The following is a 26,002-nucleotide window of genomic DNA, read 5'->3' as shown; positions in this document are numbered from 1 at the left end:
GTTGTTTCAGTTTCATTACCGACCTGAAAAAACAAGTGACCCGATTTCAGTTTTTTTGGGCTTTCCCCTCGTTGTTTTACCTCATCTCATTTAATTTTTGACATTTTGGCAAACATTATATAATATTTTATTTCGTATTTATAGAAGTATATAAACCATGTACACACACCCAAAGTTATATGGAATCATCTGATATTTCTTATTATTCCGTGCGAATTTAAAAAAACGAACAAACTAATTCAAACAATATTTATTTTAAAGCAATTTAATAAAAAATACATAACAATTAAATAAAACAATAAAGTATTTAACAAGCAAATTGAATCTAGTTGTTTTAAAGTCAATAGCATACATTTCAATGTAAAACGAATAATGTTTAACTTGTTTTTATTTATTTTTTTTTTGTATATTGTGGTAGCCAGTGTTATCACCTCTAGTCCTTATGCAAGCTTCAGTTTGCGTAGGCACGCTCCTAATCAAATTATCAACATTTTGTTCTAGTAGGTGGCTCCATCCTTTAAAAGCAGCTTGTACTAGCCGTGCGGTGTTTTGTGGATTATCCCGGCGAGCTCTAATTTTTCTTTTAAGCCTATTCCACAAATTCTCTATAGGATTAAGCTCGGGTGAGCAAGCAGACCACTCCAAACAAGGGATACCTTCTGCTTCAATGATGCCTGTAGTCACTCTAATGGTTTGTAGAGGTCCATTATCATGCAATAATATTAAATTTTCTCCTGTTGCACCTCTTTAGAGCCTGACTACAGGTTATCAACATACCTGTGAGCAGTTAAAGTTGATTGGATGAAAATTAAAGGAGTTTTTTTACGGATCACAATTCCTCTCCAGAACATTACACTTCCCCTTGTATATTTGTGAACAGATCTGACAGTTTTCGTTCTTGCTTGTCTTCCTCGACCTCTATGTACACGATTTCGTGGGTCATCTGATTTTCCATCTGATTACATTAAATCCTGACTGTTTTTGAGAATAGCACATTTTGTCATTTCCCAATGTTCCAGTTTTGGTGGTGAAGACACCAATTTAGGCGATCAATCTTATGCTGCCTGGATAACTCGGGAACCCATAATTGTCTCCTGCTGTATAATTCTTGGTACGAACTCTTCTTCTTATCGTTTCAACTGAAACAGTTACACCTGTACCTTCCAAAAGCTACCTTTGGAGCTGCAGGTGAGAAATGGTTGGGTGTCTTCCAGCTGATTGGACAATTAAACGATCGTGGAGAGCCGTTATTACTTTTGGCGACTTTCCCTTGCTTTTTTTTGAGCTTTCCTAGTTCCTGTTACCTAGCATATCTTTTAAACAGAACGCCCTGTATTACACCTAGCTCTGCAGCTATATCCATCTGAGAACATTACTTTCTCCACAAGACAATAATCTTTCCTCGTTGTAAGTTCTATAACCCTGCATGAGGCATATTTTCGTTTTTGGACGCAAACGTTAGTTTATTTATTTTCGTTCAACTTGCAACTCAAGCAAATAATCTATACCGTACCGGTCTGTACTATCCAATTGTCTTATATATTTGTTTATTTTCAATAAAAACCTTTAATCTTCGCAACAATAACAAGTATTTTCAAAAGAAATAAACATTACTTTGAAATACATGGTGATTCCATATAAGTTTGGGTGTGGTTACATTCATTTCGTGTGTATTTAGCAAGACAATTCAAGAAAACTGTAAATTCCGTCGCATTATTTACCGTATAGTGTCCGTGGAAATAACCGGAAAATGATTTTCCTAGCAAGACTAGCAATCCCATTCCAACCTCATTTACAAGTTCCCGTTTCCAACACGCTTTCCACTGGTCATAAACTCTTAGTATATACAACTATTATCCCTCATAATTTGTGTTTATCTATGAACGACAAGTCTATTCGAAATTAGTAAAGCAAATACATCTAGAAGTTGTGTAAAAACATTATAAATTAAACGACGAGACGCAACTAATAGAATTAAGGTTACGAAAAGGTCGGACAAATGGGGGCAAATGAAATTAACACCCTATGTGTTGTCCTACCACTTTGAAAAGACCAACTACACACTCAGAATAAAGCTGCAAAAGCGAAAATGAGCAAGGATGGAGGAAAGGTTAAAGAAACGGGGTGAATTTGTTCTCGTAGTGGCTACTCGTACTTACTACGGGGTTTAGAGGTAATTATCTATTTAGATTATTACTAAGATATATTATTATTATATAAGATTAACAGAATATCAAAAAATCCATTTTTTAAGTCCGTCTTTTGAAATAAGAAGAGAGAGCTTAGATTTAATTCGATTCAGGTGCCACCACCATTAACTGACAAATGTTTCTTGTAAGGATGATCATTAAAAATATGCTCATTTTGGAGAGCTAGAATGGAAAAAAGTACTTTTATAAGCAGGGCAATTATGTAACATCGCAAGCTGTTAAATATCTAATTTCATCTCCAAGTCGAGTTTTAGTTTTCAAGTTCCGTTACTTATGCAAATATCAACAATACGTCAAAATGTTTATATTAGTACGTTTACCAATAAAACAGCAAAGTTTAGGCACTATATTAGTAAAATTAGCATGGGAACTAATACAAACAACCGTGATACAAGTAGCAGACTTTAGCATTAGGAAAACATAAAAAGAAAAGAGAGAACACTGATTTGATAAGGACTGCAAAACAACCCTAATGCAGAGGAACACCTTAAAAATGGAAAATATTAGAAGTAATACAGAAACAAGTAAAGAGCATTATGAACATTATGAACATACAGCATTATGAGCATTATGAAGCCAAAAGCAGCGAAACTAAATAATGATGCAAACTGCAAAATTACTGGAAAATCGACTGGAAATACTAAAAGAAAATTATGTCTAAAAAGAAGTTAGAAATTTTTATCAAGGCGTAAAAAAGAACCAGTGACATAAAATACAGTTACTACAACTAAATATATAACTACTACCAAAAGTAACAGAACAACAACAAACAAAAGAACAGGCAAAAAAGAGGGGTAATAGAAGTTATAAGAGACTTAAAAAATAATAAAAGTGCGGTAACAAGCGCAGAGCCAGCAGGAATATTAAAACTAAAAGGACATAATACTTATACTGCAGCAAGAGATAGCCTACTTCTTTATATATCGAAAAAAACGGAAATTATAAAAATATCGAAAAACGGAAAAAGGCCAGAGATAATCGCAGAATACCAGGCTGGTTTCAGACAGGGAAAAACAACGGCCTACCAAATTGGTGCGCTAAAATTATTCCAAAAAATTAGTTATGAACAAAATCTAGGTTTGCATGTACTCATTGTTGATTTTAAATAGGCCTATCTACTAGTCAGATCACTAAGAATACCATAAAAACTGATACGATTAATCAAAATGACGCTAACTAATATAGTCAATAAAATAAAGTCATTGTAAAAGGAATAGTAGTAAAGAAATATCCAGGCAAGCGGCACGACTCTGAACAAAAGATGTTTGGGTTTCGCAGATGATTTGGTATTTTTGACACGTTCAAGAATGGCACTTCGAAAAACATTCACAAAATTTGAGGAAGAAGCTAGAAAATATGGCCTTACTGTAAATCAAGAAACACCCAAGTATATATGGAGATGAGAGTATGAGAGGGGAAAATGCAGAAAACAATATTTTGACCAGTCTAAGGATCAATGGAGAAAAAACATATATCTGAGAAGGTAAAAGAATTAGCGAAGAGAGAGAGAGAGAGAAAGAGAGAGAGATAGAGAGAGAGAAATAGATAGACGTTTGTTAAAAGTAGCAGAGCAGTAGGATCAATAAATGCATTGTTGGGGACAAAAACCGTGCCCAGGGGAGCTAATATTCGAACTTGGTGAGACTAACGGTGTCGCATGCATATCAAACTTGGACCATGAATCAGACAGAAGAAAAGAAGCTAGAGATTTATAAGAGAAAAATCTTGAGAAAAGTTTTGGGTGACATAAAGAGGGTAATGAAATGAGGAATGCCTCACAAAAACGAAACTAATTTCTAATGAAGATGTATTAGAGAACCAAAATAAAACAGAAAATCATGGTACAGAGACTTTGATTATTAAGACATATTTTACTAGTGTTAAATGAAACGTCCTCAGAGTTTTCCAATCAGGAGAAAAAGAGACGAAAAGAAGAGCGAGACGAGAAATGGGAACAAGAAACTGGAGAAAGCAACTTCTTCTTCTTCCTCTTTATAAGCAATTCTTCTTGTTCATTGGCGGATTGATACCTCTATGAAAGGTTGTCACTCCATCTTTTGCGCGGTCGGCCGATACTTCTTCTACCGATTGGTGATTTATCTCGGGCTATTTTGACCACGTGTCTCCCCCATTCTGGATGTGTGGTTGTTCCATTCTTTTTTCTATTTAGTGTCCATTCGTTTATACACTGTACGTTACATTGTCTTCTAATATCTTCGCTCCTCTTTCGATCTCTTAGTGTATTTCCTGTAATTCTTTTCAGTACTCTCATCTCTGCCGTTTCCAGTAGTCTTTGTGTTGTGGCTGTATCGGGTCTCTGTGGCTGTTTCTGATACATATGTCATTATTGGTTTTACACTGGCTTTATAAATTCTTGACTTCATCTCAGTGTTAATATGTCGGTTTCGCCATATAGTGTTATTAAGGCATCCTGCCAATCTATTTGCTTTTTGTGCTTGATTTCTCACTTCTTTGTCTAGGTCTCCGTAACTTGACAATGTAATTCCAAGGTATTTTAATAGCTGCAGGTAAGGATGGAATACCAAACGAATTACTGAAATACTGTGGAGCGGCAATGACAGAACAATTAACAACATTAATTAACAAAATCATAAAACACAATAAAATACCGGAAGAATGAAGAACGAGCGAACTAATTCTACTATTCAAAAAAGGAGATAAAAAGCAGCCAGAAAACTACATAGGTATCAACTTGTTAAATACTACCCTACAACTAAAATCTTACAAGACGCAATGAATCAGAGGATAAGTTTAGCAGATGAACAACAGGGTTTTCGTACTGAAAGATCGTGTACAGATGCAATATTCGTCATAAAGCAAATTACTGAGAAATCACTAGAGTATAATAGACCAGCATTTCTATGTCTGATTGACTTAAAGAAAGCATTTGACAGAGTAAGATGTAATCCATCTTCTGTATAGTAGAGGAGTCCCTCTAGATATCATAAAAACTATTAAGAACATCTACCAAAACAACAGAATGGAAGTCAGAATAGTTGGACAACTTACAGAACCTATAGATATAGGCAGCGGAATAAGACAGGGAGACTCATTGAGTCCTAAGCTTTTCAATTTAATCATGGATGAAATCATCAAAAACGTCAACAAAGGAAGAGGATATAGAATGAAAAACAAAGAAGTAAAAATATTCTGCTACGCAGACGACGCAATATTGATAGCCCAAGATGAAGATAGTCTGCAAAAATTAGTCCACAGATTTAACATAAGAGCAAAAGAATCTAATCAGGAATATCAAAGTAAAGGCTCTCTAAGGCCTGTACTACTGTTCAACTCATCATCAGTATTTTTGTTTCAAGACGCTGGTCTCTGATGCAGAAGATTGTCTGTGATCTGTTTTTATCATGTCTTGTTTATGTGGTGATCTATGAAATTTGAAAACAGCTTAACCCAACGTGAGCTAAAGCAATTCTATACTTATATAGAGAACTACATACTTTGATACGACTGAGCAAATTACACCGACTTTATTATCTATAACATAACAGTGAGCCTCTGCCTTAATACCTGCAGAAAGATTTATAAACTGCCGATTCACGAAATATCTTTTCTCTCTAACTCACGTACATACCCATTTGATTTTTAATTTATTTAAATCGATTTACGCCGTTATTATCCAAAATTCAGAGTTGATATGGAATGACTGTAATTTCGAGATGAACCTATTCATGTCAATTTTATTCCATTTGAGTGACATTATATTTTCCATAATATGTGTGCGGGGTCCTTTTCCGACTGAGTCGATTCATATCATAGACGAAAAATAGCCACTCCCTTCAACAAACACGTTAGCGTTTTACTTGAATTTAGAAATTTCTGTTGGGACTATTTACATACTCGTACATGTTGCAAGCTACAAGGCTGCATTTTCCGACGATGGTAAGTAAATAATAAAAGAAGCAGCTGTTGTCTTTTATGTTCTGCGTTTTTAGCTTAAGTGCTGACGACAGTTTATTAGAGCAATACATGCAGAACAACAACGGAAACAACGCTGAACGCTGAAATGTACAAAACGAGTAAAATTCTTTATTTTGATAATGATGTGGATTTTTAATTATTTTGCCTTAAATTATAAATAAAAGAAAATTATTATTTGACTACTATTAAAAAGAAATAAAAGATAATAATCCTGCAGCATTTTTACATTTTTGACATTTGAACAAAGTATATTCTAATTTGCCTTTGCTTATGAGCTTTGCGATAATGATTATCCTGTATCCAAAATAGTCAATTATTATCATTTTTATATAAAACAAATTACCTGTTTTGTGACGGAGTCGATTAGTCTGACGTAGATATCCTGCTCTTGTCGAACACCTGTAAAAATTAAAGAAAATTTATTATGTAAGGAAATTGGGACAATCAAAGACTATACGTTTACACTATTTGTATAAGGGTTGTTCTTCAGAATAAAAATGAACGTTCATGACTCAATGTTTACTATACTAAAATCAGATTTAGAAGAAAGGTACTACCGTGTCAAGCATGATACATCAAAAATCTACCCTATACGATCTGGAGTCCCTCAAGGTAGTGTTCTGGGTGCTATATTATATCTAATATTTACACACGACATACCAACAAACGAAAATGTAACGACCACAACATTCGCAGACGACACAGCTGTGTTAGCCACAGATGAAAACCCCGCAACAGCTACCGAATCTCTTCAAAGCCAAATTAGAACATTGAAAAGTGGACAAAGAAATGGCGAATAAAGATCAATGAATCAAAATCACAACATATTATATTTACAAAATGTCGAAAAATATCGCCCAATATAGAAATAAATAACAAAGCAATTCCACAACCCGAAAGCGTTAAATACCTTGGTATGCACCTGGACAAAACTTTGACATGGAGAACACATATATGTAAAAAGCGCCAACAGTTAAATTTAAAATTTCGTAAACATTATTGGATACTGGGCAGAACATCGAAGTTGTCTATACGAAACAAACTGTTGGTATACAATACAATACTCAAACCGGTCTGGACCTATGGGATCCAGCTATAGGGTACAGCAGCAAAGTCCAACGTATCCATAATGGAAAGATTACAATCCAAAGTGTTACGCTCTATAACAGGCGCCCCATGGTTCGTGTCAAACAAAGACATTTATTGCGATCTAGAAGTACCTACGATGAGTGAAGTAATAGTTCAGTGCAGTGTTCGGTACATAAAACGCCTAGAAAGCCATCCAAATGCCCTGGCAATAAACTTGCTTGATAATAGTCAACAAACTCACAGACTAAAACGTAAAAATCCACTGGACCTTATTTATAATTAAGTTTTATAACTCACCGTAATTGGGTTTATGTTTTAGATATATGTATTGTTTGTAAATGTAAAATGTATGTTTGTATGTAGCATATTATCGAAATGTCATGTTTGTTTCATACTAGAGGTCCAGTCATTGGACTGACCTCTCTAACGTAATTTTTTTTTACTTCAAACCCCAATGACGCTTATTGTTAGAATTTTTTATAACTAACAGATTGCTGAATAAACGTTTAAAAAAAATTATATAAATTTACCGTATGTATAATGTTACCGGCCAAACCCGATTTCAGGACAAAATAATTTGGCCTAGGCCAAACTAGTTTGTCCTGAACGCGTGATAAACTAGTTTGGTCTAGGCCAAACTAGTGTATCCTGATTTTAATATGCACATTGCAGGACCCACTACTAGTACGGCTTAGTATAAACATTATTGAATACCTACAAAGCCAAAATAAATAGATAAACTGAATAAAATACTCTGTAATTGAAAAATAATCATTTTTATTAAAACGATAATGATTATAAACAATCATATTATAAAAAATAATTAGTGTTTTTTATAAAAGCAATAAATATACCACAATAATAAAAACTATTATTTATTTTTTCATGGAATGTTTTGGTGACACTTAAAACAGCGGAGTATCATTGCATTTTTGCACTTGCATCTGTTTGTGCAACAAACTATGTTTCAGCTGCATTTGACAAAATCTTGTCCGATCCAAATGAATCTCTCGTAGCTGCAACATTTAGCGATATTTTAGAGATAATTTATCTAACCTTTTGGTGTATTAATATCACTGTCTCTTTCAGATCAGAATTCGACATTTGCCATCAAACTTTTTTAGAGGTAGTAGATATAAATACATATATAGTAGATTACAATTGATGTATAATTATTGTGTTTATAAAAAACACTGATAATTTTTTATAACACGATTGTTTGTATTACCAATAATCCATATTAACGACGAGTTATTATCTTATAATAAAAATGATTATTTTTCCAATTGAAGAGTATTTGGTTCAGTTTATCTATTTATTTTGGTTTTGTAAATATATTATAAACGCCTTACTAGTTTATCCTACAGTGTCCGTATTAATATCACAATAAATTAGTTTGGCCTAGGTAGACCAAACTAGTTTATCCAAACTAGTTTGTCCTGACATCAGGTTTGGCCGGTAACATATATATTGATCGGTACGTAAGTTAATTTCGACGGATTTTTCGAACAAAGAGTTCCCACATTTGTATCTTGAATCCTATTTTATACACTCTATCTTATTTAGGACATTCTTTATGTTTGTTCTACTGTTTATATATTACTTTTACCTACATACGTGGTCCTTCGAGCCAGATCTTGAGGTTCCTTTTTACCTGTAATCTCCTTCTTAACACTAAAGGATAGCTTTTTGAACCGTTAAGGTATGATATATTTATTTCTAAATTATAGATTAGAGCTCTCATATTTGTATCCAGGATCCTATGTTACACACTTTTCTTATTTAGGATATTCTTCATGTTTGTCCTGTTGCGCAGATACTAATTATTGTATCTACAACGTTATTATAAGTGCAACATTTTATTTAGCAAGAGCCGCAATTATCCTGGTACTTGAAAGAAAGATACTGCGGACTATCTATGGGCCTTGCAGAAAAGAGACAACAGGAGAATTGAGAAGAAGACACAACGATGAACTCCAGACAATATATGAAGATGAAAACATAGTACGCTACATTAAAGCAAACAGAATACGATGGGCGGGTCACGTGCTAAGATCAAGTGACGAAAGAATTCTGAACACCACATTCTGGGAAAAGCCCGATGGAAAAAGGTCAGTTTGTCGCCCAAGAAAGAGATGGAAGTACGCAGTAGCTAGTTATCTACCCAAAATGGGAGTACAACAATGGGAAATAGCTGCTCAGGACCGACAACAATGGAGGGAAATAGTAAACGCAGCCAAGACTCACATAGAGTTGTAGCGCCAAATGATGATGATGATGATGATAGGCAATTATCCTGACAAAACTGTCATACTAAAAAACAAATTGTTGTAAATACTAAAACCAGTTAACTGTCAAGCAAATACCTGTAAATACAGTGCCATATAAAGTTATTGGATTCAGTGATCATGTAAATAAGAATAAGGCACAGCAATAACCCGTAAGAATAAGCTCAATACCATATTCTGTTCCATTACTTTTTACATTTATATTAGACGTGGATCCCGCGTACCAAAAAAAATTGATTAATAGCAAGCTGAAAATTTGTTAACAGCTTAACGGTGTCTAGTCACTGGAACAGGGAAAGTTTTAATTGTGGAACAGGTTAATAATTTGGAACGTCAGAATACGAAAACGTTCCATGCATTTTGTCGGACACAACTTCCAATTGATTTGTTATCATTTCATTAAACGGTCTTGAAAAAATCAGACTGGTGTTTATCACCAACTGGGCAGTTTAATGAGTGGAATACGAAGAACATTTTCGTAATCTGACATTCCAAATTTTTAAACTGTTCCACAATTAAAACTTCCCCTGTTCCAGTGTTCCAGTATATCAAAGTTTGTCCGACTAGATACCGTTAAGCTATATTAATAAATTTTCAGCTTGCTATTAATCAACTTTTTTTGGTGTGCGGGATCCAGGCCTATATATATCTTTTACCCATACCGGTTCTTATTTTAACCTTATTGTTACAATCTTCTTTATTAATAATATTGTGAAATATCCCATGTTCTGTCGAAATGCTTAGTGACAAAGGGCGTTATATACTGAAAAATAAGAATTGATAAACAAGAAAGAATTGACTAACAGCGGGAACAGAATCCATCCTTGTCCGGCTTCTCTTTGAATGTAACAATGTATCAATACAAGTTTCTATGATGCGTAGATCTCTACCATCAATTGGTTTTTGGTTCTTAGTTTCTTAGTATGTTCAAAAGCATTCCATATTGTACCCTATCAAAAGCCCTATCTTTACGTTGGTCGCAGCAGTTGGAGAAGAACATTTAAGCCAAAACGTACCTCGCGTGTATCCAGCGCATTCCTAAATCCAAACTGGGTTTAATCTAGGTTTATCAATGACTTCTATTCTATCAATCTATTTCGCAATGACTTCCCATTCTCCTGTATGCGTCGCATCGCATTGACCGCTGCTTCTTCGGAATTGCAGCTTAGGCAACCTCGAAAGACAGGCTTAAGCCTTAACTTAAGTGCGAAACTATTTATCGTTAAGAATAATAGAGAAAAGAGAGCTTGGTAACTGTCCTTCTAGTAAAATATGTTGAGAAAACGAAATAACGAGATGTGAATAAATTCTTGTGAGTCATATCTTAAGTAAATTATCGGTAAACATATCAAATAATCGTTACTTTGGACATAACCTAGAATAGTTACTAAATATTTAAGAGCGTTATTTGCCTTCAAAAACCCGAAGCAGCCCCTCATCATAAAAAATCGAGTCTTAAAAATGTTAGGGACCGCTACTCCATTTCCCAGTAGAAAATAAGTAACCCTCGGCCATCAAAAGCGTCACACACTTCTGTATCTTCTTGTCGTTCATCCTTTCTCGTAAAACATTAAAATGATAATAGCAAAGTTTACGGGCCCGTCAACTATCTCGATACGAAACTCGCCTCCACGCACAAGAAGACACACTCGATAAGAAAATGCCATTGACGGATTCTAAATCGGAGATATTATGGGGGAATACCATATATATATAATCAGTAGGTATCTATTTTGGCGTAAAAAAATTGTTGGACAAAAGTGAAAAAGGTTTAAAAAATTTAAAATTTTTGTTAAGAATAAGCCAGTTAACGTTTTGATTTCCACTTCAAAAATCGTTCTTACTTCTTAAAATACAAAACATTAATCAATTAAAAAAATTTTGTTTTTTTTAATTGGTAAAACATTCTTCTAATAATTTAATTTTATCTGACTAATTCATATTGAGAATTCACCCATACACACATAATATGTCCAAAAGTTTGGAATACGTACAATAATTATATCTATGCCTATGGTGATTTTAAAACTATTGTTGATATTAATTTATTCTAGAGCGTTTTTAAGGCCATCGGTACATAATTCGCAAATATTTTACGGCTATCCCTACTTGTTCTGTCTTTTACACGGCAAATTACGTGTAGTAAAATTCTCAATGGCATGGATATGTAAACATTACTACTTGACAATGTCATCATTAACTTTAAACAGATGGCTTTTGAATGTTCTTGGATAACTGTTACTTGTATAATTGCAAATTGTTAATTCAGCTAACAAATATGGTAGTTTTTTCACTAATTATGTACTCAGTCATTGTAATAATTTATATACTGCACGACAAAAACTAATACTAGATCGAGAAAAGAGGAAAAGTGTGAGAAGTGATTTTTTAATATGTTGTTACTATGGAACGCTTACAATTTTGAACATCTTTAACAACAAAATACTTATATCACAGAATATATCCTGGTTAATTCTCTGCTTGGATCGTCTATAAATAACAAACGATTAACTTTTTATTAAGTTCACGTCTTAAATCAATTATTTATCAAATACACTATCAATATTATTTAATCAACAACTCAAAATATTCCCGATGCCATGTCAAATATTTAAAATTGTCACTGTCTTGTCATCATATTCTATTTGACTCAGTGAGTTGTATGACAAAGATAGCAAATGTTCGATTTAGAAAATATCACCACGGACATGGTGTCCATTTTTTTCAAATCCTGAAAAAACTAATAAATATTTTTAAAAAATTTAAAAGCATAATGAAAGACTAAATTATTGTCGAGGGCCTTAAGTCCCTTAGAATAAATAAAAAGTTTCTTTTAAGTGAGATAGTTGAAATTAAAAATCACACTACATTTTCTCTTAGTTTTTCACCCCTGTAACTTATTAAAATAAACATTACAGAAGTTTTCAGGGACTTTCGGTAAAAACGTAATCTTTAATTCGGCGTTTAAATTTTTCAAAAATACTTATTAGCTTTTTCAGGATTTGAAAAAAATGAATCCCATTTAAATAGCATTAGAGCCGAAACTACGTACCCATCCCCTTAAACGAAAATGATACTGATTCACGTATTTACACATTATTTCAGTATTTTTTTTTTAATTTGATTTAATAAATAGGTTATCATCATCATCATCAATGGCGCTACAGCCCTATGAAAGAGCTTCGACCTTCCCAAGTCTATTACGCCAGTCAGTCCTATCCATTGCCAACCGTTGCCATCATCTACACCATCCTTCCATTTGAGTTTTGGTCTACCCCTATTTCTACTTCCCACAGGTTGTGCCATAAGGATTCTTCTAGGAGGGTTGTTATGCTGTGATCTTGCTAGATGTCCTGCCCATCTTAGTCTTCCTATTCTTATAAGAGATACTACGTCTTTACCACCAAATATATGTTTATATCTGTGTTATACCTCGTAGTTGTACCTCCTCCTCAAATACCATTTTCACAGATGTCACCGAATATTCCTCTCAGGATCCTTAGTTCAAATATAAGCAGAAGATTTTCATCTGCCTTGGAGATGGTCCATGTCTCCGATCCGTATGTCAAAACTGGTTGTATTTGATAAATAGGTTATAGGTTTAACAAATGTAGAGTAATTTCTTTGTTACAACAAGTCTTTATTCAAAGTGATATTGTGAATATTGTTGATGTTGAAGGATTGCTCCAAAAGTGGCAGAAGTCGATAAAGAACAGCAGCACAAGACCAGCAGATAACATTGATAGCTCGAAGAAATCATCTGGAATGTGCAAAAGTGGCATATCCAGAGACATTGGTAGGAGAGGACAGTGGTACACCACGCAGACTAAATGCGGTAAAGTAACATAAAATGGTAAGTTTGCAATAAGCCAGAGAAATGGTGCATTATGGTCCTAACTGGAGTAATGTGATGTTCTCTGATTAATCAAAAATTTTCTTGGTTTCTGATTCGCAAAGAACACGGGTTTGGAGTGTTCAGGATTGCAAGCTCGACTAGAAACGGCCCAACTGCGTGTTCAATTTGAAGGTGGCAGTATTATGGTTTGGGGTGGTATTATGAGTGGTACTCGGACGCCACTACTGGTTTTGGAGAGAAGAGTCATTGGTGTTGTGTACATCGAGGAAGTTTTAAATCCTGTCGTGTGTCTATTCCGAGAGGCAGTATGTAATGACAACGCACCTCCTCATCGAACAGCAGCAGTACCATATTTTCTGGAAGAAGAAGAAATATCCACATTACAGTGGCCCTCGAATTCCCCCGACATGAATGTCATTGAACATGTTTGGGACATTCTCAAAACACGCATTAAGAAGCGAAACAATCCTCCTATTACACTTCGAGAATTAAAGGCTACTGCTCGTGAAGAATGGTAGAAAATTCCTTAAGCCCAACTCGACAAATCATCTACAGGCATGCATACAGGCCAATGGCAGAAATACTGATTATTAGTTTTATTAAAAATTATTTTTATATACATATACTAATTTAATTTTTAATATACGAGTAAGTGGTACATTATAAGTTTTTTACTCCAATATATTAAATCATGTTTTTGCATGTCGTTTACTTGACTTTGAAATTTATTTAGTAGGTATTGATGAGAATTGAAGCAAAAAGATGAAATATTAAAATATTCCAAACTTTTTAGGTCTGGATCCCGCGTATGAAAAAAAAGTTGATTAATAGAAAGCTGAAAATTTGTTAATAGCTTAAGGGTGTCTAGTCGGACAAACCTTTAATATATGGGAACACTGGAACAGGGGAAGTTTTAATTGTGGAACAGGTTAAAAATTTGGAACGGTCAGACCACGAAAACGGCACATGTATTTGGTCCGACAGAACAGACTTAAACTCTATGAACAGAGATCAAACTCTTATGCAAAAATCAGACTGCTATTTATCACCAAATGGGCGTTTTAATGAGTGGAACATGTAGAATATGTCAAATGACAGGAATTATGACAGGTGATAAATAGCAGTCTGATTTTTGCATGAGAGTTTAATGTTTAATCTCTGTTCGGAGAGTTTAAGTCTGTTCTGTCGGACAAAATAAATGTGCCGTTTTCGTGGTCTGAGCGTTCCAAATTTTTAACCTGTTCCACAATTAAAACTGCCCCTGTTACAGTATTTCCATATATCAATGTTTATCCGACTAGACACTCTTAAGCTATTAACAAATTTTCAGCTTGCTATTAATCAACTTTTTTTTCATACGCGGGATCCAGACCTATTTGGACATTTGCATAATAGCAGATAATAACATGTCAGGTTGCTTTAAAATGATATTGTCAATATTTTTGGGTTCCGTTGAAACGACTTTATTCGAAGATCGTTCATTCGAATACACGAATACAACTACTGTAACTTAATAATATCCATCAGAAAAATCGTAGCATGTGATTTGTCCTTAAAAAGACAACAACATGCAATGATGATAATAAAATTCTCCTGTTACCGATCCCATAGAAAATCATCAAAAAAAATGTGTCATTAGTTTATTCTCAATATTAACACCAAACTCTGATTTTATATGTATGTTATGATTTTGAGCTGATTCATGTCTATTTTCAGCTGTAATTCAACCCTATTACGAGATGTCCATTTTCTTATCAGTAGTTGTGCTATATTCGGATCCACGGCAGTATCAGTTCACGGAGAGCCTTTTCTGGAACTGGCGAAACTGGTTCTGTTCATCAGCTAAAGACAACCTATCAAGTCTCTATCGGCATTCTCACACCAGCCTAGACACCAACTTGGGGCTTCCACTAGCCCCTATAGCCACTTGAATATCTGTGCATATATTGAACCCTTTTATTTTAAAATTATTGCGTTTGATTTATTTAGCATAATACAAGATGCTTCTTATTAAGGCAACTAAGATGCACATTTTGTTCTTACACGGATCGGGATGTGAAATGCGAAATGCATTCCAAAAATTGGTTTAACCTTCGGATGACCAAGAGGGGGAAATTGTGACCCCAGCGTATGTTTTTCTTTAATAAATTCAAAAGTATTTTCAATTGTTAACTCATTATTTTTTATTTGACTTTAATATCATTCTAGATATCCTCATATTTTGAAATAAAAAAAATTTCCTATATTTTACGAATAAAAAATATATTCTGAAGTTGATGTTTAGTAAAATACCGTCTATTATGTGTAATTCCAAGTAGTTTTACGCTAATGACGTCGACTTTGCAAAGTAACAAGACACTTACTCAACATACACACTACACATGACACTAATACTCATGTTGTGACTGGCTGAATGACATAAAGTCCATGCCATAAAAAAACTTAATTTTTTTGTTAATTGTCATTTTTGACCTGGGGTCATTTTTCCCCCCGTTGGTCATCCGTGTCACAAAAAAAGGTTGGTCATCGGAAGGTTAAGCTGATGAAGAAAAGTGTTATCTTGTTGTATAATGTTTTGAAAGCCAAAATATCCTGTTTTACTAAAAAATGTTTGTTTACAGTGATTTATCCCAAAACTTTTAGAGTAATCCTCGTAATCTCTTGATACGCCTCTGTGTACGGTAGCGTTGAAACAAAGACAAGACGTCCATGCCCTCAGGGTCCGCCATCTTTTAACTCCTCGGAGAGCGTTTGCGGAGTTATTTTATTACAAATAAGGACGGGGTGAGTACTCCACGGGGATGATGTCGAGTGAGGTGTGTGTTGGTAAATGAGATATAAGGCCGTTTACTACACACGTTACTTCTATTTTCTTAGGTGAATCTCTTAAGCTTTGTATGAACGATATATGTCGAAAACGGAGGATGGAACAGTCGATAAATTTGTATACAATAATTACTTATACCGGATGTATCGCATAAAATGCGAAAATTCGGTTTTCGCTTAAGGGGAAATTGTTTTTATGATAATATTAAGTAGAATGATGACAAAATTAGTTTAATTAGACAAATGTCAATTGTAGAAACTACAAAATTCAAATATATGTAGTTATTAGTTGTATTATTTAGTTATGAGTGACTAAAAGTTTTTTTTCTCTCTGATTCTGGCTACTAAAAGTTGAAATATAAAAAAAATCAACTAAAAAGCAAAAAATAAAAAAAATCAAACTCGACGGATTATTCGAAAAAAACGTTCGTTAGAAAAATGAAAAAATCTAACACATTCGTTAAAGAAACGCGTGAAGCGAAAACCGTTTATTCGATGAAGACGCGCCCCACGCTTTTCTTTAACGAATGTGTTAGATTAATTCATTTTTTTAACGAACGTTTTTTTTTCGAATAATCCGTCATAACTAAATAATACAACTAATAACTACATATATTTGAATTTTGTAGTTTCTACAATTGACATTTGTCTAATTAAACTAATTTTGTCATCATTCTACTCAATATTATCATAAAAACAATTTCCCCTTAAGCGAAAACCGAATTTTCGCATTTTATGTGATACATCCGGTGTAAATAATTATTGTATACAAATTTATCGATTGTTCCATCCTCCGTTTTGTTATTTTTTTATATTTTAACTTTTAGTCACTTATAACTAAATAAAAGCGACCCCCTCCGTGGCTCAGTGGTAAGAGTGCCTGCCTTTGGATAAAAAAAATCCGAAAGGTTGTGGGTTCGAATCTCACCAGGGTCGGAAATTTTTCATTTATTATAAATTAATGAATGAATATAGTTTCTGTCCTTGTGGGATCGGTACTCACCGGAGGGACCGCAGACGTTCGGATACAATTAGCGTCTCTTTGCAAAGACAATGGCGTCGACTTTGCAAAGTAACAAGACACTTACTCAACACACACACTACACATGACATTAGGTACCTAACTGTTCAAAATTACCGTACCTACCATGCCAATGGCCATTAGTTGTCGAGCCATTAGCTAAATAAAAAAAAAACTAAATAAAAGCGTTTCTTAAAAAAATTTCCATAGTTTTATTTTTTACTTTTTATTCTTACACTTTTCAAACATTAAAATATATCGTCATGTTTAAAAAAAGGATGTAGGTATATGAAAGATACCTTTTTTGCATCTATTTTAACTTTCGATACATACATTGTACATTTTCATTATTTACGACTATTACAGTTTTCGCAGTATTTCCATCCCTTGTAATACTTTACTATTGCACGGTGTAGACGCTGTTAATTTCTCGCAATACAGTTCTTCGACGCGCAAGCCACAGCCGTCTAAAGGTACGTATCCATACAAGGGTAAACCTCGCTCGGTGTAGTAGCTCCACTTAGTGGATACGTCGGTGATCGCCGCTTGGCGCGTTCACTCTTTCAACCGGTTTGCGGTTTATATGTAAGGGAGCGCATGCTGTATCCATTTGAACAGCTACACCGAGCGGGGTTCGCCCTTGTATGGATACGTACCTCAATGGTCGCACTCGGCTCAATGAAACTTAAGCTTTGCAGGCTCAACGCAGGCTTTTAAGCCTGTCCTTACGCAAACACTTTCGGGCCCAAGTTCACGACAGCGCTGCCTAGTCAACAGTCGAACCTTGCGTTTTATGGACAGTCGAAGCCCACGACAATACTAAGGGCAACATTCGTCCCTCTGCGGTGCCATAACTTTTTTTCGCTGAAAAGTGGATAGAAATCGGACAGAAACTGGATAAATTTGAAACTTTATTGTTTATATATGAAGCATAACGTAAACAAATAAGGTAAAAAGTGAAATTATGTATAGTTCATATAATTAGCTACAATCTGTAAAAGTTACAAGTTACTACATTGTAAAAAACAAGAGAATTTAAGCATTTTCCATTAAAATCTTTTTTTTTATTTAAACAATTCATAAACATAAAAAAAATTGATCGACTATCCGTGCATTATTCCCGCGAATCCATATGTCTGCAGAATTTCATTCATTTCCATTGAAGAAAAGGCAGTCAAATTAACGTCTAAATATTTGACGTAAACGATTGAACTAAATAAAAACGTTTAAAAATGAGCAACTCTATTGATTGTATTTTAGTTGTGGATTTTCGTTATAACATAATAATAATTAATATTCGTCTACGATTCCTTCATTGATTTTAGTACATCCTATGGCCGATGGAAAAGGGGAAGAAATAATTCATAAACTAAAAATAAGCACAAAGAGAGTGTAGGATGAAATCTGGATAAACACTCCAGAGAAGGACTCGAAAGCTCGGTGCAGCAAAACTCCACGTGCCACGTGGACCTTGATTAATTCGAGCAAACTTACTAATACACTAACCGAGAGGTTGTGTCTTGGCCATCGATAAAAGAACGAAGGTATTTTTTCTTTGCAAGTACTGCGTGACTGGCAGAAGTTCGAAATATATAATATCAGAAGGATAACAGATTTTTGCGTTTATAGAAATCAGCCCACTGTGAACTCCTTTTTGTTAATATTGGTATTATTCCAGCTTTAAACCAGTGTTCAGAAATTCTCTCTTCCTTCTAGAGTTTTACGATGAGTTTATGAATTGCATCTACTAATTTATATATAATGTAGGTGTGTGTGCCTTCTTTATTGTCACTTCCACTTTTATTCTTCTTAAAATTTTTGATTATATCTGCTTTCTTTAATTGGCAATTTTCCCATTTTCATGGGTTACATTTTGTTCATTTTGTCCCGTTGTATTGCTATTTAGCATAATTTAAAAATATAGTTTGTATCTGTTTACAATTATTTCTGATGTTCATACTTATCAAGTTTCCTGGTAGTTCATACTTATTCTGCAGAATGTAATTTTTTTGAAAAACAACTCTTTTCTATTCTTTTTGTCCGATAAAGTGCTTTCATATCTTTATTACTAGAGTTTACTTCTATCGTTGGTATTCCTATTCTATGTATATCACTTCTACAGCTACTTCCGTAATTTGACGATTTTCAATGTTGAGTTTCAGTAAAATTTGTGTATCCCATAAAAATTTTATGGGGGTTTTGTTCCGTTAAACCCCCCAAACTTTTGTGTACGTTCCAATTTAATTATTATTATGGCACCATTAGTTAAACACACTGTTTTTATAACATTTTTGCCTCTTAGGACTTTTTCGATAAGCCAGTCTTTTTCGAGATAATTTGAATATTTATCGAATCCCCCACTCATTTGTAAAGTACGATTATAGAGACCTATTAATAATCTGAAAATGTATTTATAATTTACATTCTTAGGCATATTTTGAAAAAGAAGCCACATCTCGATAAAAGGTGACTTATCAAAAAAAGACTAAGAGGCAAAAAAGTTTTAGAAACACTGTGTTTAACTAATGGTACCACAATAATAATTTAATTGGAACCTACACAAATATTTGGGAGGTTTAAAGGAACAAAACTCCCATAAAAATTGTATGTAACTATATTAAAAGATAAGCCGCATCTTGATAAAAACTCGCTTATCGAAAAAATACTAAGAAACAATAAAGTTTTAAAAACATTGTGTTTAACTAACGGTACCACAATAATGAATTAATTGGAACGTACACAAAAGTTTGGCGGGGTTTAAAGGATCAAAACCCCCATAAAATTTTTATGGGGTAGACAAATTTCACTATAATTTTGTTTTAAGATGATCCTGCCATAAGAATTATACATGTCCATTTTCAATAAAAAAGCTTTAATAGTTTTCGATATTATGAAAAAAATCGATTTTCATTTTGTAACTTCAAAGGGCTATAACTTTTTTATGAGCACATTTGTACTAAGGTAAGTTAGGTTCAATCGAACTATTTTTGACTGCAAAATGTGTGGTATAATTTATTACCAATCTTTTCGGGACACCCTGTATAATATACCTACATCAGGAAATAAAAATCAGGAAAAATCATGTAAAATATTTTGCCTTGCCCATAATAAGACAAATCGAGGGCTGAGAACCATAGGGTTCCAAGCGACAGTTTGTATAAAACTTGTTTTTTTAACATATCTATTGTTCTTTGAGTTCTGCATCGCATGGTATTGAAAGTTCTGCCATTCGTTAAAATATAGCGCCACATTCAACAGTGAAATCTAGTTCCAAGCGCACGAAATGCTTTAAAGTTTGAACCATATGGTTCCATGTACTACAGTGAGAGTATTGGTGAAAGTTAAATGTCAGTTTTATCAGTTAAAATTACCATTTTCTTGTTTTGCAATGTCCTCTATGTCCGAAAATGAATTTTGGGCGCATTATTGTAGCTTCGCTTCTGAATATTTACTAAAAAATAGCAATGAAAAATTATGAAAATAATTAATTTGATTAATTAATTATAAATTAATTAATTAATTAATTACATACAATTTGTAATAAAATAATTAATTTTAGTAAATTTCTATGCTTCCTTAAATTTCTTCTTCCTTCGTTTTTAAAACTTCTTCCAACATCATGGTATACACCAGGGGTGGGCAAAGTGCGGCCCGGGGGCCGCATGCGGCCCTTTAGACATTTTTTTGCGGCCCGCGAAAAAAATTAAAATATTTTCATTTAAAGATGTTTTTTCAATTATTATAACGAGAACATAAAACTAAACTAAGACTTTATAAAAGCCATTAAGGTTCGTTTTTTCATATTTAAAAAAAAATTGATTAAAAGTTTGTAAATAATAAATAATGTGTTTCATAAATATTTTTTTACTATTTAATCCTTTCAAAGAAAACAAAAGCACTGCAATAAATCTAAGATTTTTCAAATTTATAACTTTGTTAATTTTATTTAAATTCCGTTTCCATCTATTTAAGCACGAAATTTCCCTTTAAATATATAAGTAACTAATAGCAATGTGAAGACAGAATTTACTATTTTATTTGGGAATAAGCCACAATTTAACTTTGAAATTAAATTTATTTGACGTTTCGATTTCCACTTCGGAAAATAAAAGTTGTCAAAACTTTAAACCCTTTTTTCTCAAAGCTGCTTTTTGTCAAAGGCGGTGGACATTGTAACTTAAAAGCTACTTGACAGGTTCACGTATAATGTTTCATAGATTTTTTTGTTTTATGCTTATTTTTTGTTTAACAATAATAAATGTGTTGATTTTCACCCTTTTTTACACAAAAATTCGATATTTTCACTTCTGAGTGATATCAAAAAATCAAAAATCGTTCAAACTAAAAAAAAATTTAACGCTGTTTAAACAGTGTTAGTTTAAACAACTAATGCTGTTCGACAGCGTTGCCTCAAGATACTCATAAGCTAATGAAATATTTTTGAATTTTTTGTTTCATATGATTCAAAGACGAGTTCTAATATCTAGCAAAACCCATTTTTTGAGGTGTCTGCAAAAATTTTCCAACGTTGGCTTTTTCAATATTTGGTCATGAATTTTTTTTTTGATATTCTTTGAATTGTAGTGATACTTATGTGTTAATTTAAATATAAAATATTTCTACCATAGTTTCAAACAAAATTCACAAAAATTTGCTTAAAATGTTAATTTCAAACCATACCCTTCCGCCTTAAGGGGTTACATAGGTCTTGCGGGTAAAAAAGTGACTTTTTAAAAAAATTATATCTCGAAAACTAAAAACTATTTTTATTTATATTTGGAACATGTAAAAGTATAGTACTTAAGGTACTCTCAAAAACACTTTCAGCCAAAAATATTCATTTTTGTAGAGTTGACTGCAATTTTTCGACAACGGCCTTTTTTTGTCCACAGTCTCATCTGAAATCAAAAAATCAAAAAGTTTCTTGTAGTTTATACCTCTGGCTAGTGAATGAACGAAGGAAATAAAAAAAAATGAAATTTGAAGATTTTACATAAGTTTAAACACCTTTTCGACCCCAATTTTTCTCATTGTTTCAAAAATGACCATTTTTAAACTAGTTTTTTTATAAAACAAAAACAACTTTACCTAATAAAAATTCCTTCCTTCAGTCACTAGCCAGAGGTATAAACTACAAGAAACCTTTTCATTTTTTGATTTCAGATGAGACTGGACTTAGTTATGCTGTCCACCGCAAAAAACAGGGCTGTTGTCGAAAAATTGCAGTCAACTCTACAAAAATGAATATTTTTGGCTGAAAATTTTTTGGAAGTACCTTAAGTACTATGCTTTTACATGTTCCAATTATAAATAAAAATAATTTTTAGTTTTCGAGATATAATGTTTTTAAAAAGTCACTTTTTTACCCGCAAGACCTATGTAACCCCTTAAAGAAAACTAGTAAAAAGTTAAAAATTCGAACATGTAACAAACAGATAACAAATTTTGCGGCCCTCGGTAATAGACCAAAAACATTTTGTGGCTCTTGCTCAAAAAAGTTTGCCCATCCCTGGTATACACTATTATTGTTTTCAGTGCTACAAAGTCAATAAAGTCTACAATGTTGACATAATATGTCATAATATGACATTTTTAAAACTTCAAATTGATTTAGGGACACAAAGTTCCAAGTACAGCGGTTACAGTGCCCTAAGGTTCCAAGTACAAGTGTAACATTTTGAAAAAACCATGAAATTTGCAATTTATACCACAATGACAGCATTGATTTAAGAATCACTGTATTACCAAGTCCTTAAACAATAATATATGACATATCTAGCAAAGTATAATTTTCTCATAACCGTTTTATTTGACAGCAAACTTTAAAATTCGTTTCCTGAAAATTTTGGTGAATGTCGCTTGGAACCCTATGGTTTTCAGCCCTCGAAATATCAAAGACAGAAAATAATGAAAAGTACATAATATGTATACATATGTATACACATTTATAGTACATACATAATATGTACTACTTTTCTTTATTTTCTCTGTCTTTGATATTTGTCTTTGATCTTTGATCTATCGGCAAGGCAAAATATTTTACATGATTTTTTCTGATTTCCTGCTGCCTGATATAAAATTTAAAGCAAGTCGAAATGAGGGCCTAAGGAAGTATTTATAAATTTATTTATATTATTTACTGGTCAATGATACAAATATTTTTCGTATGTCCAGTAATTAATGTTTTACCGACTGGTTCCCACTCATTTTTTATTTGTGTGCTGTTTTACAAGTGCCGTCACAGAGTTTTACAAACTCGAAAGAATTCTCTTCTCGGTACAATAAAATTTCGTCGTATGCATAAAAATCACATCAAAATCTCCGTATCCGTTTCCAAATTCAGACTTCAAAGACTCAAATATTCCGGAGTAAAAAAGAAGAATGTTTGTTCGCCGACTGAAAGCCCTTGTTGTTCCACTTGATCTGATTGACTGATCGGATTAATTATCTATCTAATTAAAAACAACGTCTACTAGATCGATTTGTAATTCTTTCAGCGTTCCTCCAACCAACCAGTTCCTTATAAGCGCAACTCCTTACTGTGCTAAAGTGTAAATAAAGTTTTTCTCGAATGTTGTATAAGGCAATCTTGAAGCAACGCGCACCGGCAATAGATGTAATTGACAATTGACTTTACTAATTAATTAATTGCAGGTACAAGCGCTCTTGATGCTATGTGAGCAGTTTCTCATTATTGCGTAAACGGTATGGTAGCTTAAAAGGCTATAATATGGGCTCAGTTGTTTGATTTATCCTCGCGATAAATATTTCAATAGCACGCGCAACTTTTGTGGAATTCATCGACCACCTCTGGTACTCATCAGTTACTATACACGCACATTCTTTCAGATTATTAATAGGCCAGTTCTACCCATAAAAATATTTTCTCTCTGTTATTCGCGTTTTTCATGTACATGTTCATCCATGTTTTTACTTTGCAATTACGTTATTTATTTATAGTCGAGGAAATGAAGCATTTTGGCTCGCAATTTTTTCGTCCAGCATGGATTTACTTGAAATTTTCAAGAAAGGTAGGTCATAGTCCAAGGATCATTTTCTATATCATGCTGCTGTACGCTAAAACCTTGGGGGTAGTTGCCACCCCATCTCGGGGGTGGGAATTTTTTATTACATTTTAACCATATCAATCGATGTAAAAATTAATTTTAAGAAAAAAATGTTTTTTACGTTTTCCTCGTAAAATTAATATTTTTCGAGTTATTCGTGGTTGAAAGTAACAGTTTTTCGACGAAAAATCGACTTTTTTAGAGGGATTTTTGAGAATAACACGAAAAATATGCATTTAATCAAAAAAACTGTAGACATCAAAATTATATCTTTTAGTAACACAAACTAAACTGTTTTTCTATAATATTTTTACGATCAATACAAACCGAGATACGGCATGTTAAAGGTTAGCTTTTTTCGTCAAATGCATAATTTGAAATAATCAAAGCCAAATAACGGGAAAACTTTGCATTTTCCAGGAAAACTTACATGATGTTTTTTCAAGCATACGATAAGACCTTTCAAAAAAAATAATAAAAATTTCTAGCATAAAAATTGAGCAATTTATGATCAAAAAAAGTCGGACCTATTTTTCTCTACCAAAAAAACAGTGAAAACAACCCCCTACCTACCCTTGTAACTAAAAATTGGTCTTCGCCTTTTTATAATTCCTTTTATATTTATATTATAAATACAACCAAGAAGTTTGACCTATTTAAAAGGCCTAATTTTAGAAAAATTGGAGTTTAAAAAAAATTGATTTTTTGCAATTTTGCATTTTTTATGATTTTTTTCAAAATATCTCCGAAAATACTGGAGATACGAAAAAAATGATAGATTACTAAATTGTAGCTTTTTTCATAGCTAAAATTTCCTTATGCATAGATTTTCATTACAATGAACAGTTAGCGAGGTATAGCTGTTTAAAACATCTATTTACGAGCAAACGTCCCCTTATTCGAGCTCGTTAAACCCACCTCAATTAAAAATTAAGGGATCTTATTGAATTTAATTTACACACTCTTACTACTCTTAAAAATCCTACAAAACTGTTATTGAAAAAACTTTTTATCGCCAAAAATGAAGGAGCTATGTTTATAAAACTAATTTTTTTTTTCGAAGAATTCGAATAGTCCCCTTATTTTCAATGTACCTATATAATACCACAGAGCCGGTTCGTATACTGGATGACTAAAAAAGTATTTGTATGTGTATTTTTATATATTTGTAAATTCGTATTTTTGTGTAAATAAATGTTTTTGTAATTCTTTAATTCTACTTTTTTTCTGTATAGATCTATTAAATTGTCTACTTATAAAAATTGCAATGTTATTAAGGGTGGTTTTTAAGCGTTGAAATATTATGATATTATATCCTAAAGCATAAAAGAATCATTATTTAACCAGTCAAAACCAAATTTTACCTATATTAAAGTTTACAATATTTTTATATAATTTTTGACAATAAGGGTAGTTTACACCCCTAAAAATATGCAACGCCCTTGAGCATGATATAGAATATGAAGTACAGGGTAAGATGATCCTAACCCCAAATTTTTATGTAAATTTATGCAAGCCGAAATTATTCTTTTAGGATAAGTAAACTTTTCATATATAGCTCCAACATGTGTGGTTTTAAGGGTTGATATACTGTGATACCATATCTTAAAGCACAAAACAATCATTATGTAACTAATAAGAAGCAAATTTTGACAATATTAAAGTTTAAAATGTTATTTTATAATTGT

At 33.0% G+C, this 26,002-nt stretch overlaps 1 protein-coding gene across 2 annotated transcripts in view; it reads right to left on the bottom strand.

The window, feature by feature from the left end:
* LOC114334432 (transcription factor collier) overlaps window positions 1-26,002 on the bottom strand; it is a 511,411-nt gene that overhangs the window by 385,571 nt on the left and 99,838 nt on the right. For both annotated transcript variants that reach the window (XM_050656378.1, XM_050656379.1), the window contains exon 5: window positions 6,511-6,566. In XM_050656378.1, the coding sequence (XP_050512335.1) occupies window positions 6,511-6,566 (56 nt within the window). The remainder of the gene's footprint in view (window positions 1-6,510; window positions 6,567-26,002) is intronic.

Source organism: Diabrotica virgifera, chromosome 7 (assembly GCF_917563875.1).
Source record: "Diabrotica virgifera virgifera chromosome 7, PGI_DIABVI_V3a".
Lineage (NCBI taxonomy): Eukaryota > Metazoa > Arthropoda > Insecta > Coleoptera > Chrysomelidae > Diabrotica > Diabrotica virgifera.
The sequence above is the reverse complement of the archived record's forward strand: the minus strand, read 5'-3'. Positions and strand labels throughout refer to the sequence as shown.